Source organism: Macrobrachium nipponense, chromosome 13 (genome assembly GCF_015104395.2).
Source record: "Macrobrachium nipponense isolate FS-2020 chromosome 13, ASM1510439v2, whole genome shotgun sequence".
Lineage (NCBI taxonomy): Eukaryota > Metazoa > Arthropoda > Malacostraca > Decapoda > Palaemonidae > Macrobrachium > Macrobrachium nipponense.
The window spans coordinates 92017769-92033035 of NC_087206.1; the positions used below are offsets into that span (position 1 = coordinate 92017769).

General features: G+C 43.5%; 1 protein-coding gene across 1 annotated transcript in view; it reads left to right on the plus strand.

Moving 5' to 3' along the window:
• LOC135225205 (short transient receptor potential channel 4-associated protein-like) overlaps positions 1–15267 on the plus strand; it is a 184487-nt gene that overhangs the window by 61287 nt on the left and 107933 nt on the right. The window contains exons 2-4 of the mRNA XM_064264511.1: positions 3560–3679; positions 11755–11856; positions 12766–12897. Coding sequence (XP_064120581.1) covers positions 3560–3679; positions 11755–11856; positions 12766–12897 — 354 coding nt within the window. The remainder of the gene's footprint in view (positions 1–3559; positions 3680–11754; positions 11857–12765; positions 12898–15267) is intronic.

The following is a 15267-nucleotide window of genomic DNA, read 5'->3' on the forward strand; positions in this document are numbered from 1 at the left end:
GGTTTATACGTATCAGCGGATACGTTGCTGGGATAAGGAGCCGACACTGATCCTTTAATAATGAGTTGAATTTATTTTAACTTAGTGATTTTTTTTTGAGGTTTGAAAGGAGTTTGGGGGATAACTCTTTTTCAATTTTAGCGCGAACCCTCATGTTAGGAACAGGTGATCGGGATCGGTGTTGCGCTCCTTAGTTATGCCAATAGGCATAGGCATATTGTCATATAAGCGGATTAGCACCCATTGACAAATGCCAATTAGGCTCGACCGAGTAAGTGGATAAGACCCCATCGGTAGACCCACAAGAACTCTTGGCCACAGATCACTATCTTGCTAAGGCTCTTGAGACGAAGCAGACTCCTATGCAATAGCTAGGAAGTCGACCCTTCGTCTAGAAACACAGAGGAACCAAGGTCTATAAATACCTACAACACATGTTGTTTACCTGTCTAGTCAGGAGTTAGCTGTCTCTTGCCCTCCACCAAAGGGTGTCAATCAGCTATGTATATATCTGACAGGTAAGTTGAATGTATGAAAATGATATTGTTATGATACAATAAAGTTTCATACATACTTACCTGGCAGATACAGTAGACCCTTGACTCACGAACGCATTGACCCACGTACAACTCGATCCCCGACCAAAATTATAGGTAAAATTTCACCCTTGACCTACGAACTAACTTTGAGATACGAACAAAAAAAAATGCGGAAAATAAAAATTCTGTTTGGGTCATGAACTAATTTTGAGACATGAATATTTGAAAAATGCTGGAAATTTCTGGAAAATAACAATTCACTTTGTTTCACAAACTAATTTTTAGACACAAACATTTGAAAAATGCGCGAAATCGCCCAGCACACGTGAGAGCGTTTGTTGTTTACCATGGGAACAGCCATCCTCCAGCCGCCCACGCACGGCGTCACCCACGCATCGCTCTTTGTCTCATCTCATTGTGTACAAGACGTTCGTCAATTCGCTTAGCATTTTTTGCGCTAAAACTTGTGATTTTCTTCATAATGGGCCCTAAGAAAGTGAAGAGTGGTGGTGAAAGTAAGAAAGTGAAGAGTGATGGTGAGAAGAGGGTGCAGAGGAAGATAACCATTGAAATAAAGAAAGAAATTATAGAAAAGTTTGAACGTGGTGTTCGCGTGACCGATATCGCAAGTGAGTACAAGATGGCCAAGTCGACAATTTCGACAATTTTGAAAAACAAGGATGCCATTAAAGAAGCAAATGTTGCGAAGGGAGTGACAGTACTAACCAAGATGAGATCGCAAACCCTCGAAGAGGCAGAAAAAATAATTTTGAAGTGGGTACATGAGAAACAGATGGCAGGTGATAGTGTAAACGAGCCGATCATCTGCGAGAAAGCTCGGCAAGTGTATCAGAGTTTGCTGAAGGAAACTCCTTCTACTAGTGCCACGCCAGATGATTTTAAGGCTAGTAAAGGGTGGTTTGATAACTTCAAGAAAAGAACTGGAATTCACTCTGTAATTAGGCATGGTGAGGCTGCTAGCGCAGACAAGGCTGCTGCTGAGGCATTCGTGACTGAGTTTGCCGAGTTCGTGGAGGCCGAAGGATACGTCGCTCAACAGATTTTCAATTGTGATGAAACGGGCCTCTTCTGGAAGAAGATGCCCAACAGGACATTTATCACCCAAGAAGAGAAGGCGCTCCCAGGCCACAAGCCAATGAAGGATAGGCTTACGCTTTTGTTATGCTCAAACGCAAGTGGCGACTTGAAACTAAAGCCGCTACTTGTCTACCATTCAAATAACCCGCGTGCCTTTAAGCAGCACAACGTAAATAAGGCCAGACTGCCTGTAATGTGGAGGGCCAATACAAAAGCATGGGTGACACGGAACTTGTTTATGGAGTGGATTGATGAAGTGTTTGCGCCGACCGTGAGTCAGTACCTAACAGAGAACAAGCTACCCCTGCGGTGCCTTCTGATCATGGATAATGCCCCGGCACACCCTTCGTACTTGGCTGACTGCAGTGAACATGACTTCATTCAGTTCAAGTTCCTTCCACCCAACACGACCTCTGTTCTCCAGCCCATGGACCAACAAGTCATTAGCAATTTTAAGAAATTATATACGAAGGCGCTCTTCTCCAGATGCTTCCGTGTAACTGAAGAGACAAAATTAACCTTAAAAGAATTTTGGAAGAAGCACTTTAATGTTTTTCACTGCATAACCCTCATTGATAACGCATGGACTGAAGTTACGTACCGCACATTAAATTCTGCGTGGCGGAAACTTTGGCCCCAGTGCGTAACTGTCCGTGACTTTGAGGGCTTCGATGCAGAGATTGTGCAAGAAATTGTGTCCATGGGCAACAGTATGGGTCTACAAGTCAACGACGAAGATGTTGAAGAATTGGTCGCTGAACATTCAGAAGATTTGAACTGCGGACGAACTTGTTCAACTCCACAAAGAGCAGCAGGAGCAACTTGCTCGGGAGCAATCAACTGACGAAGAGGAGGCTGGGGAGGAAGTTACAGATGTCAGCAGTGATGTGATAAAAGCCGCATTGGAAAAGTGGAATGATGTCCAGTGCTTCCTTGAATTGTATCATCCGGACAAAATTGTTACGAACAGGATCGTGAATATGCTCAATGAAAATTTAATGAGCCATTTCAGAAAAGTTATGCAAGGAAGGAAAAGGCAACAGACATTGGATAAGTTTGTGATTAAACGTTCACCAAAAAAACCTAGAAGAGTTGAATCTCCGGAACGAGATCTCCCCGACCTGGATGGGGGAGGGTCTCCTTCCGCACAATAACCTCCTCCCCACCCACCACCCTCCTCTTCTCTTGTCCGTCAAGCCAGAAGTCTCGCCAGTCATAGTAAGTGTTCACTTTACAAACATTTTTATAGTGTTAGTTTACCATTTTAAATTATATTATTAGATATATTAAGGTTTTTTACACTGACTTTTACATTATGTGTAAAATAAGGCAAAATATACATAATATATATTGGTTCGTAGGGGTCGAGAACCAATTAATATTATTCCCATTAAACCTTATGGGGAAATTAGCTCCGAGTCACGAACAATTTGGAACACGACCAAGGTCTAGGAACGGATTGTGTTCGTGAGTCAAGGGTCTACTGTATATACGATTGAAGACCCACCCAGCCTCCCCGCAGGAGACAGGTGGAAGAGAGAATCTGATTAGAAAACGGGAATGGTTCCTAGTCCTGCCACCCAGCGGCAGGCCGGTAGATCACCTGACCTACCTGTAGCGTGTGCCGCGAAATTCGAATTTCTGTCGGGGACGACGGAGTCGATAGCTATGTATATATCTGCCAGGTAAGTATGTATGAAACTTTATTGTATCATAACAATATCATATTAAAATCTGTATATGCATTTTAGACTTAATATTATTGCACCCGGTATTTATATAGGTGCTGTGAGTTACATTCAGTAGAATAAGGATTCCATTGATAATTTTAAATACCCCCCAAAATATTCTTGTCATGTATATTCATGTAATAAAAATAGAGAGCCTAAATGGTTTATGAATAACTTCCTTGATTATTACAGGTTCCTGAGGAGGGACTTACATTTATTCCCCATGGTGAAATTCTCAAAGCATTGCGGGTCCTTGAAAGGGCAATACACTTGACGGAACTCAACATGCCTCTGATCATGGCACAAATGAAGGTAAGTAGTACTATTCTGTGTCGTATTTTGAGTTAGTTACCAAACTGGAACTTTGTCATTTCATACGACAGGTAGGTTATGTTTCTGTATCAGTTTTTGTGTTCTTATTAAATGAAAATTTTACCAGAGGGGCCTCTTGCTACCTTTTGGAATGGAGATGGAAGTTTCCCCATAAGAGGTTCATGCCATCAGTGCACTGTAGGCATTACTTGAGGCTCTTTGTAGCGTCTCTTCTTCCCCAAGCTACAGCCTCTTGTCATTCCTTTTACTATCCGTTTGTTCATATTCTCATTTCTCCATCTTACTATCCCCCTCTCCTAACAATAGTTTCATAGTGCAACTGTGAGGGTTTCCTTGTGGTACACCTTTTAAGCCTTTTTATTCTCAATTTCGCTTTCAGCGCTGAATGATCCCGTAGGTCCCAGCGCTTGGCCTTTGGCGTAGATTTAATAATCCATTCCATTCCAACTGACAGGTAGTTTAAGCCTCTGAAGAAGGTATTCTGTCTTGCTTGGGTTATGCAAAAAGTTAGGGCTCAATTTTTATAAACATTTTACACAAGTGCCCCTCGTAGCTGAAAAGAAGTGACTGAAGTTGTGTTAGGTCTTTGCTTGATAAGGGAATATTTGAAGTAAAGTTGAAATGTTTAGCCTTTACAGAAGTTTGCGGCCTCAGAACTGTCATTTATACATGGTTTTTTTTTTTTAAACTAACCCATTTTTATATGGGGTCGCCATTATGAATGAGTGGTCTCCATCGATTTCTGTCCTGTGCATCGTTCTCGTTAATACCTTTCCATAACATATGTTTTCATACAATCAACTTACCTGTCAGATATATACTTAGCTAAGACTCCGTCGTCCCCAACAGAAATTCAAATTTCGCGCCACTCGCTACAGGTAGGTCAGGTGATCTACCGTCCTGCCCTGGGTGGCAGGACTAGGAACCATTCCTGTTTTCTATCATATTTTCTCTGTTGCCGGTGGTATCAACATTGTTGTTACTACCTTCTGACCAGAAATCGTTTTTCAAAGCAATTGATCTTCTTTCATCGGACTTTTTGGGTACGTACCTCGATCGTTGTTTTGGCTTTCGCTACCGTGGACTGGATTTGGACTTGCTTTTGATTTTTCTTCAGAATGTCAGATTCAAGTGTTAGTGTGAGAGTTTGTGTGAATGTAGGCTGCAAGGTGAGGATACCGAAGGCTTCGGTTGATCCTCACACTGTATGTCGTAAGTGTAGAGGGTTTGAATTTTCTTTGGCTAACACCTGTCATGAGTGTGAAAGGTTGAATGCTGAGGAATGGAAGACTCTAACTTCTTATTTGAAGAAGTTAGAGAGGGATAGAATTAGACGGGCTGCATCAAAGGGTGTGAGTAGTACAAGGCCTATTGAGCCTTTTCCTGAGTCTAACTCTTCTTTACATAATGTATTTGATTCTCCCTCTGTATCTGAGCCCTCACAGGCTTTGCATTCGGATTCGGCCTCTGAAATCGCCGATCTGAAGGCCACACTTCATAGGATGAGATCCAAAATGGCGGCCATGCAAGGTAAGGAAAGTGAAAGTGACATGTTGAGTGAAGTGAGTGCTCCCAGTGTTGTGGAGGGGGCGTCTGACCGTCTCTGCAACGCTGACAGGCCTAGACCGCTTCCAAGCTCCCATGCCCAGAGGAGAAGGAAAGTCGAAAGCCTTATGGAGGTCGTGGAGAATCCCCAACGGTCAGGCGTCCCTTCAGCAGGCTCTGTCTCACATCAGACTGCTCAGGACCGCTTCAGAAAAAGCGTCCTACGAGAGTGTTTCTCTTCGTCCAGTTCTCCTTCACCTAAACGAGGGTGGAAGGACTCGGACCTTTCCAGGCCCCTGAAAAGGCACTGGAAAGAACCTGCTTTTGACTCGAGCCCCGAGCGTTCTCTGATGAAGCTCCCTCCTCGATCAAGAAGGCAAAGGTGGTCTCGACATCTCCCTGTTCTGACAAAGCTGGTCGTACGCCTTCGAGGTCTCCCTCTCCTCCTATTGAAGAGGACCCTGGAGAAGCTTCAAAGAGGATCCTGTTAGCTGTTCAGGAGCAGCTAGCCTCGTTGGTCGGAGTCCTTTCAAGAGATCCTCCTCGCAAGAAGGACGTTAGGCTTCCTATTAAGAAGTCTCTTCTTCTTTCACCTGCCAGGCGCGAGACGCCAACCAGGCGTAAGGCTTCTTCCAGACACGAGACGTCTTCCAGGCGTGGAGAGCAAGCCAAGAGCGAGGATCCTTGTTTTAGCGAGGCGTCTGCCAGGCGCGAGGCGCCAGCCAAGCGCGAGATTTCTTCAAAGCGCGAGAAGTCAGCCAGGCGCGAGGCGCCAGACAGACAAGAGGAGCCTTCCAGGCACGAACAGCCAACCAGGCGCGAGCAGCCAGCCAGGCGCGAGCAGCCAGCCAGGCACGAGCAGCCAGCCAGGCGCGAGATGCCAGCCAGGCGCGAGGAGCCAGCCAGGCCGAGGAGCCAGAAAGGCGCGAGCGGCCAGCCAGCGGCCAGGCGCCAGCCGGCGCAGGCAGCAGCCAGGCCGGCGAAAGGGCGCCAGCCAGGCGCGAGGCGCCAACTCGGTTTAAGAGGGACTCTGTACATTCTCCTAGTCCCTCTCCTATCAGGAATTTGTCTCCCACAGAGAAAGAGGTTTAGGAAGACCCTCCTGACTCTAAGGCGGATTCTCCTTCGGAGCCTTTTGTTGACGAGGATTCGGAAGACGAGGCTCGTGGTAGAGAAGGACTCTCAAGCTACAAAGTTTTGACAGCCCTTCTACTTCAGGAATACGGTGATGCGTTAACTCCTGCTGCTCCTCCTTCTCCACGCTCTCTCTTTTCGAGTTCAAAGGCGCCTAAGTCCTCGTCTTTTCTGAGAATGAGACCTACCATCTCTGTGAAGAGGGCTCTTCAGTCTCTTAACAACTGGATGACAACGAAGAAGGATCTTGTCAGAACTGTCTTCTGTATGCCCCCGGCGAGACTTACTGGCAGAAGAGGTATTTGGTACCAGACGGGGGAGAATATGGGTCTCTCTCTCCCGGCCTCTGCTGAAGCGGATTTTTTTACTTTAGTAGATGCATCACGAAGACATGGCCTGAACTCTGCTCGTGTGACTTGGGGGATTTCAGAGCTTGATCATCTCCTCAAGGGACTCTTCCATGTATTAGAGGTTTTCAATTTCCTGGATTGGTCCCTTGGGGTGATGTCCAAAAAGGCCCATGATGCGGAGGGCCTCGACCTTGAAGTCCTTCTTTGTATTTTGTCATGCATTGACAAGGCGGTACAAGATGGATCGGGAGAAGTCTCCTCCCTCTTTGGAGCAGGACTCTTGAAGAAAAGGACTGTGTTCAGTGCTTTTCTGACCAAGGCTGTTTCCCACTCTCAAAGAGTAGCCCTGATTTACGCTCCCATGTCTTGACTTTTTGTTTCCTTCTCAGTTGGTGAAGGACATTTCCCGCTCACTAACTGAGAAGGCGACACAGGATCTTCTCCTTCAATCTTCAAGGAAGAAGAGACCTGCTGTTATGATTGAGAAGAAAGGACTGAGTACTTCTCTTAAGCCCTTTTGAGGAGGCCCTCCCTCCAGAGCTCCCTCAAAAAGGAAAGCTCCTGAGAGGAGAGGTAGATCTGCCTTCCGTCCCTTTAAGGGAAAATGAGACAACGAGCCTCCGAACACCAGTAGGTGCCAGGCTCCTCGGATTTGCAGAGGCCTGGGCACTCATCAACTCAGACGCTTCATCGATGTCTGTGATAAGGAAGGGATATTGCATCCCCTTCCTGGACAGTCCTCCCCTGACTTCAACTCCGCGGGAACTGTCCGCCAGATACAAGGACCCTGTTCTGAGGGATACTCTTCGACTAATGGTGGATCATATGTGGGACAAGAGAGCGATAGAACTAGTGCTGGATCAAAACTCCCCTGGGTTTTACAATCGCCTTTTCCTGGTTGCAAAGGCCTCGGGGGGCTGGAGACCAGTTCTAGACGTCAGCGCTCTGAACAAATTTGTTCAGAAGGAGAAGTTCTCCATGGAGACTTCTGCGACAGTCCTTTCGGCTCTTCGCCAAGGAGATTGGATGGTTTCCCTGGATCTCCAGGACGCCTACTTTCACGTTCCGATTCACCCTTCGTCGAAGAAGTACCTCCGTTTCATGATGGGGGGAAGGATCTATCAGTTCAGGGCCTTGTGTTTCGGTCTGTCCACAGCTCCTCAGGTCTTCACAAGCCTGATGAAGAATGTGGCGAGATGGCTTCACCTGAAGGGTGTAAATATCTCTCTGTATCTGGACGACTGGCTCATCAGAGCCAGATCAGAGAGGCAGTGTTTGGAGGACCTTACTTTGACCCTACACCTGATCAAGTCGTTGGGATTACTTGTAAACCTCGAGAAGTCGCAACTGATCCCCAGACAGAACTTGGTCTATCTGGGGATTCAGATGGTTTCTCTGGGTTTTCGAGTATTTCCTTCGCAAGAGAGACTCGTGAGAGGCTTGGAGAAAGTCTCTCTTCTTAGGGAAAGAATGTACTTCGGCGAGGGAATGGTTGAGCCTTCTAGGGACCCTTTTCTCGCTCGAACAGTTCTTTCCTCTAGGAAGACTTCATCTGCGCCTCAGTTCTTCCTCAAGAGATCATGGAATTGGAAGACCGGACTTCTCTCCGACAGTTTTCCCATTCCAGTGGAAATGAAACCTCACTTGGAATGTTGGTTGTCCCCTTTGAAAGAGAACAAGGGAATCTCCCTGGAGGTTCCGAACCCAAGCCGAGTGTTGTATTCCGACGCATTGGAGAAGGGTTGGGGAGCAACCCTAGGTACGAGAGAGGTGTCAGGCACCTGGAATGCAGCTCAGGTGTCCTGGCACATAAATTGCAAAGAACTTTTATCCGTACACTTGGCTCTAAAGTTCTTCGAACCGTTTGTGACAAACAGTGTAGTCCAAGTAAACGTGGACAACACCACCGCTCTTGCCTACATTCGGAAACAAGGAGGGACACACTCCTTTTTCCTTTACGAACTAGCAAGAGATCTGCTACTTTGGGCCTCCCAGAGGAACATCTCCCTTCTAACGAGATTTGTTCAGGGAGTAAGGAACGTCAGGGCAGACAGGCTGAGCAGGAGAAGCCAGGTCCTTCACACAGAGTGGACCCTCCACTCAGAAGTGTGTCAGAGTCTCTGGTCTCTTTGGGGGACTCCTCATGTGGACCTGTTTGGCACATTCCTCTCTAAAAGACTGGAAGTCTTTTGTTCAGTGGTAGAAGACCCCAGAGCTCTTATAGTCGACGCCTTCCTGCTAGATTGGTCTCATGTAGACGTATACGCATTTCTCCCTTTCAAGATTCTGGGACGAGTACTGAAGTTCGTGGCTTCGAAGGGGACAAGGATGACCCTGATAGCCCCCTATTGGCCGGCACAAGGTTGGTTCACATAGGTAGTGGAGTGTACAGTAGACTTTCCCAGATCCCTTCCAAGAAGGATAGATCTTCTCAGACAGCCACACTTTGAGAGGTATCATCAAAACCTCCCCGCTCTCGCTCTGACTGCCTTTCGACTATCGAAAGACTTGTCAGAGCGAGCGGGTTTTCTCGCAAGGCTGCAAGCACGATCGCTAGAGCCCGCAGACCTTCCACTAGACGAGTCTATCAGTCTAAGTGGGAGGTTTTTAGAAGGTGGTGTAAGTCGAAGAAGTTGTCCTCCTCCAGTACCTCTGTGACCGAAATCGCTGATTTCTTGTTGTTCCTTAGAGAGGACTCTCACCTGTCTGTATCCACAATAAAGGGATACAGGAGCATGCTTTCGGCAGTCTTCAGAAATAGAGGCCTAGAGCTTGCTGATAATAAGGATCTACACGATCTTATAAGATCCTTTGAGACTACAAAGTCTAGGGAACCAGCTCCTCCTAGCTGGAACCTCGATGTGATCCTCAAGTTCCTGTCCTCTGAAAGGTTCGAACCTCCGCATCTGGCCTCTTTTCGAGATTTAACAAGGAAATGCTTGTTTCTCTTGTCACTAGCAACAGCCAAAAGAATTAGTGAGCTGCATGCCCTAGAAGATGAAGTGGGATTCAACAGAGACTCAGCCATCTGCTCGTTTAAAGCACTATTTCTGGCTAAAAACGAAAACCCCTCTAATCCCTGGCCCAAGAACTTCGAGGTTAAAGGCTTATTGAGTCTCGTCGGTAGAGAAGCGGAAAGGTCTCTTTGCCCTGTAAGAGCGCTAAAATTCTACCTGCAGAGGAAGAAACAGATGGGAGGCTCTAGACAAGGTCTTTGGTGCTCGGTTAAAGACCCCACAAGACCTATGTCCAAGAATGCTCTAGCCTTCTTTGTAAGGAACGTCAATACAGACGCCCACAAGATCTGTCCTGACGACGCTTTTCGACTCTTGAGAGTGAAAGCTCATGAGGTGAGAGCAGTGGCGACGTCTCTCTCTTTTCACAAGAATATGTCGCTAAAGAATATCTTGGAAGCGACATATTGGAGGTGCAACTCAGTATTTGCATCACACTACCTGAAAGACGTTCGCGTGACCTACGAGAAATGTTTTTCTCTGGGTCCTTTCGTGTCTGCGGATACGATCCTGGGTATGGGAGCTAGCACCGATGCTTAATTTTGTGCATACCTTCTATTAGATATGTTCTAGACTTTCTGCTGGCAAAAGTGTTAGATGTCGCACTGGCGGCCGTTCACTATTGTTCAGTAAGGAACTCTTGTGATATCTTCTCAAGATGAGTATTGTAATTTTTTTTTGAAAATTTATGTATGTGTGTGTTTTGTGTTTTTCGAGTTCTGGTTGTTGCGAAGAGTTAGGGGATAACTCTTAACAATCTTTAGTACTGACATGGTGGTTAGGATCAGGTGATCGGGATCGGTTGTGTGCTCCTTCATAAGGTGTATTGTCATATAAGTGGATTAGCACTCATTGACAAAGTCCTTTTAGGCTCTGCCGAGTAAGCGGATAAGACCCCATCGGCAGACCCACAAGAACTCTTGGCCATAGATCAAATATCTCGCTAAAGTTTCTTGAGGTGATGCAGACTCCTGGGCAGCAGCCATGAAGTCTACCACCTATCAGGTAGGAACCAAGGTTTTTAAATACCTACAACATATGTTGTTTACCTGTCTATTCCAGTAGTTAGCTGTCTCTTACCCTCCACCAAAGGGTGCCAATCAGCTAAGTATATATCTGACAGGTAAGTTGATTGTATGAAAATGATATTGTTATGATACAATTAAGTTTCATACATACTTACCTGGCAGATATATACGATTAATGGCCCACCCAGCCTCCCCGCAGGAGACAGGTGGAAGAGAGAAAATATGATAGAAAACGGGAATGGTTCCTAGTCCTGCCACCCAGGGCAGGACGGTAGATCACCTGCCGGTAGATCACCTGACCTACCTGTAGCGAGTGGCGCGAAATTTGAATTTCTGTCGGGGACGATGGAGTCTTAGCTAAGTATATATCTGCCAGGTAAGTATGTATGAAACTTTATTGTATCATAACAATATCATTCCCCTACACAATTACGCCATCTCTTTCTTGAGCTTCCCTTCTTCCTTTTAGCCCAGACTTCCATTTCCATCATATGTCTTCCAACATGATGTTCCACTCTTTGTAACAGGTGTCCATACCATCGAAGCCTTCCCTCCTGTATTTTCTTTGATATTTCAACTACCTTTGTCGATTCTCTTATGTACTCATTTCTAATCCCATCTTCCCTTGTTACTCCTGACATCCATCTCAACATTCTCATTTCCGCTACATCCATCTCCTGTTTTCCTCATACTTGCTGTTGCTGTTCCATGTAACATTGCTGGTCTGACCACCGTCCTATGAAACTTTTCCTTCAATTTCAGAGGAACCGTCTTGTCACAGACTTGGACTTTACGTCTACGATATTAGTTGTAACTTGGAATTACATGTGGCAGGGTAGTCTAGTGTTCTCAGACACCATGGGTATTATAAGATACACTTATTGTTGACTGTTACTCATATAGATGAGTATAGTCTTATTTTATGAACCTTGCAACTCAGTTTGCTCTTGTTTGTATAGTAATTGTTTTGTTTCCTCTTTCAGACTATACAAACAACTCTCACTGCAGGCCAGGAGGACTATATGGGTGAAAATGTTTCATTGAATGATGTCATATGTGTCATCAACAGACATGATGGGATAAAGGTACTGTGTAGTATTGATGTGCCATGTTTATTAGTGTTGAATTGCCGAAAAGGGGAGATTACATTTACTAAATCACTTTCAGCTCGTAACTTTAACCTTAATAGGGTGAGCTAAAATGTACATTAAGAACACCCCTAGATTGGACAAGCTTTCATTTAGTCAATAAAAAAAAATGAAAAGGGGAAGATATGCAAATGCACCTCCTATGAAAGAAATAACAAAAATTTCTGCATCTTCCACAGGAATTTGAAAGTGAATACGTCCAACCATGTGCAGGGCCATTTCCAAGGCATTAATAAAAATATCCTTATGAACAACCATATTATTATTCTTTCCTATGCTACCATTATAGATGTTATACATTTTTAGAAAGCTCTCTAAAATTGAGTGTTAAATGTAAAGTAAAAGTTTAAGTTATGAGTATTTTTAAGTAGAATTACTGTCAGCAATAATATATCTTGAGAATTTTTAAGTGCAAGCTGCAATATAGGGCCTTTGTTACTTAAAAGACTGCTTATCAGAACGACCAAACCTTCAAAATGTCTGATAAGTTGAGGTACTACTTACGAAAAATATACAACATACAGCTCACACAGTGCTATGTAGGCATTACTCCAGTTTTTGCACTGTTCCTTTGGCCCCTGTCTGTAACCCTTTGTAATCCTTTTATTGTACCTTCATTCACATTCTCTTTCTTCCATCTTACTTTCCTCCCTCTCCTAACAATTGTTTCATAGTGTGACTGTAAGGTTTTCCTCCTGTTAAACCTTTCAGAACTTTTTGCTCAGTTTCTCTTTCAGCACTGAATAATCTCATAGGTGCCAGTACTTGGACTTTGGCCTAAATTTTGTATTTCTTTCATTCATTCGTTATACTAGATTATACAGACGAATTCCATTCTCTCCACAGACGTTAGTATCGCTGCTAATGATACCCGACTCGGGAGAACGATGCTGTAAAAGTGACAACTGTGACCATGTAACCACAGTTGGAAATTTGCATGCCATCACGCTGAACGTTCTCAACAGGCTAACGTCTCATGTAAGAACAGATTTTTCTTGATTTTATTGATCTTTGTTGGTGGTTTTGTGATTTATGAGCCAATATCAATAAAGAAACTGTTGCTTCATTATTACAGTAGTTGAATGATATCAGCAAGCATATCTTTGTCATTATAGACTACCATTGTTTTGTTGATAAGCAAGTAAATTGACACCAATGTAGGCTATCATTTCACTGTTGATAAGTTGGTAGAGTGTTGCCATTATAGACTTCCATTTCAGACTTCCATTTCAGTGTTAAGTAGGTAGATTGTTGCTAATATAGGCTACCATTGACTGTTGGTGAGCAGGTAGATTGTTGCCAATAAGGCTGACATTGTACTGCTGAAAAGTAGGTAAATTGTTACCAATATCGGCCTTTATTGCTCTGTTGATAACCAGGTAGATGGATGCTACACACAGGCTACCATTTCATTGTCGATAAGCTGGTAGATTTATGCCAGTGTAGACTGCCATTTCACTGTTGATAAGCATGTAATTTGTTGCCAAACTAGGCTCTCATTTCACTGTTGATAAGCAGTAAGTTGTTAATACTAACATTTCAATGTTGATAGATGGTTGGCAGTATAGGCTACCATTTCACTGTCAATTAGCCGGTAGATTTTGCCAATAAGGCTACCATTTTAGTCTTGATAAGCAGGTAGATTGTTGCCAATATAGGCTACTATTTCACTGTTAATAAGCAGGTAGATTATTGCCAATATATGCTACCATTTCACTGTTGATAAGCAGGTAGATTGTTGCCAACATAGGCTACCATCTCATTGTTGATAAGCTGTAAATTGTTAATGCTACCATTTCAATGTTGATAAGCAGGTAGATTGTTGCCAGTATTGGCATAATATCACTGTTAATTACCAGGTTGATTTTTGCTAATAAGCCTACTATTTCACTGTTGATGAGTAGGTAGATTGTTGCCAATATAGGCTACTAATTCACTGTTGATAAGCAGGTAGATTGTTGTTAATATGTATATGCTACTATTTCACTGTTGATAAGAAGATAAATTTTTGCCAATATAGGTTACCATTTTTCTGTTAATAATTGATGGTGAACCTGGCAAGGTAGAGTGGATGGAAGGGGAACCCATTCCCTGTATATATACTTGCTCACCAACTTTTTCATTTCTTCAATAGATCAAATCCATCTTTTGTTGCTGTTGCCTGGGTATTCTGTAAAGAAGCGAATTCTTTGATCACAGTACTTTAAATTTGTGACTATTTTTGACCATAAATTTGTAACTTTCTATTTTCAACTTGGTTATTTTAATTTGTGTTTGTCCTTTTTGAAATATAGTCTTCAGTTGTATTTTCATGTTTTGTGCTAATTTATTATTCTCACATGGCTTTTATTTATCACTGTTTCTATTTATGAAATTAACTGGATTTTTTAGGTACTAGACCTATTTGTCATGAGAAATACAACATGTGGGGTGCCAATTTTCCCTCCTGTGATTGACCCATTGTTTGTAAGCCATGTTAATTCAATAGAGAACTTTGTTAATAGATATTTTTGTCAACAAAGTAAAGGAGCATGTAGGAGGCCACTAATATGTCCTGAATTTACTGCATGGGACAGTTCTCTTTTCAAATATTATCTGTTATGTATTGGGAACACTATGGGTTTGGTTGGAACTCAATGTGGCTGATTCTTTATGAAGTTTTCATTATGTGGGTTAAATGTATACAAGTGAATTTCATAATAGAAGCATATGATAAAGCCCCATTTGATTTGTTATTATTTGAGATTAATCTTACTTACTATTAAATTTTGCTATATCTCCCCGCCGATTAGTCGAGTTGGCATTCAAACAAAAAATTCGAATGGCTGCCCGGATGACTGTCTAGTTTACCTGTCCACTAGGTTTGTTTTGAATGTTTTAGCTTTTGTCAGAATTCTCCTTGCCACCATTGCGGCTAGGCAATTGTTGGTATTCTGTAAAGTTTGGCTGTTTTACATCTGTTTACGGTATTGTAATTTAATTTTCCTAGGGTATCTTCCACTGGAAGCAAAACCAATAACATCAGTCTATGTAGGAATGTTTTTGGTGTAACCAGGATGTTGAAATTGGAAGTTGATCAACATTCCTTTGTACTGGCAAGGGTACAGTGTAATCTTGAACTACTAGATGTGAAGATTGTAGGGAATTGTTCTGAGAAATTTATGCCTGAATATGTCATATAGGAGAGACCGGAAATTAATAGATTGCGAAAGCAATTAATTAGGTCAGGACTTAAACCTGTCAGGTTATCCCTACTCAGACTAGGCATTTTAGTAGGCTAGTATTGACTTCCATTGTAGCTCCTCTTTCTGCTCCCCATTCGGTTCAGGAAAGTGTAACGAGAAGTTA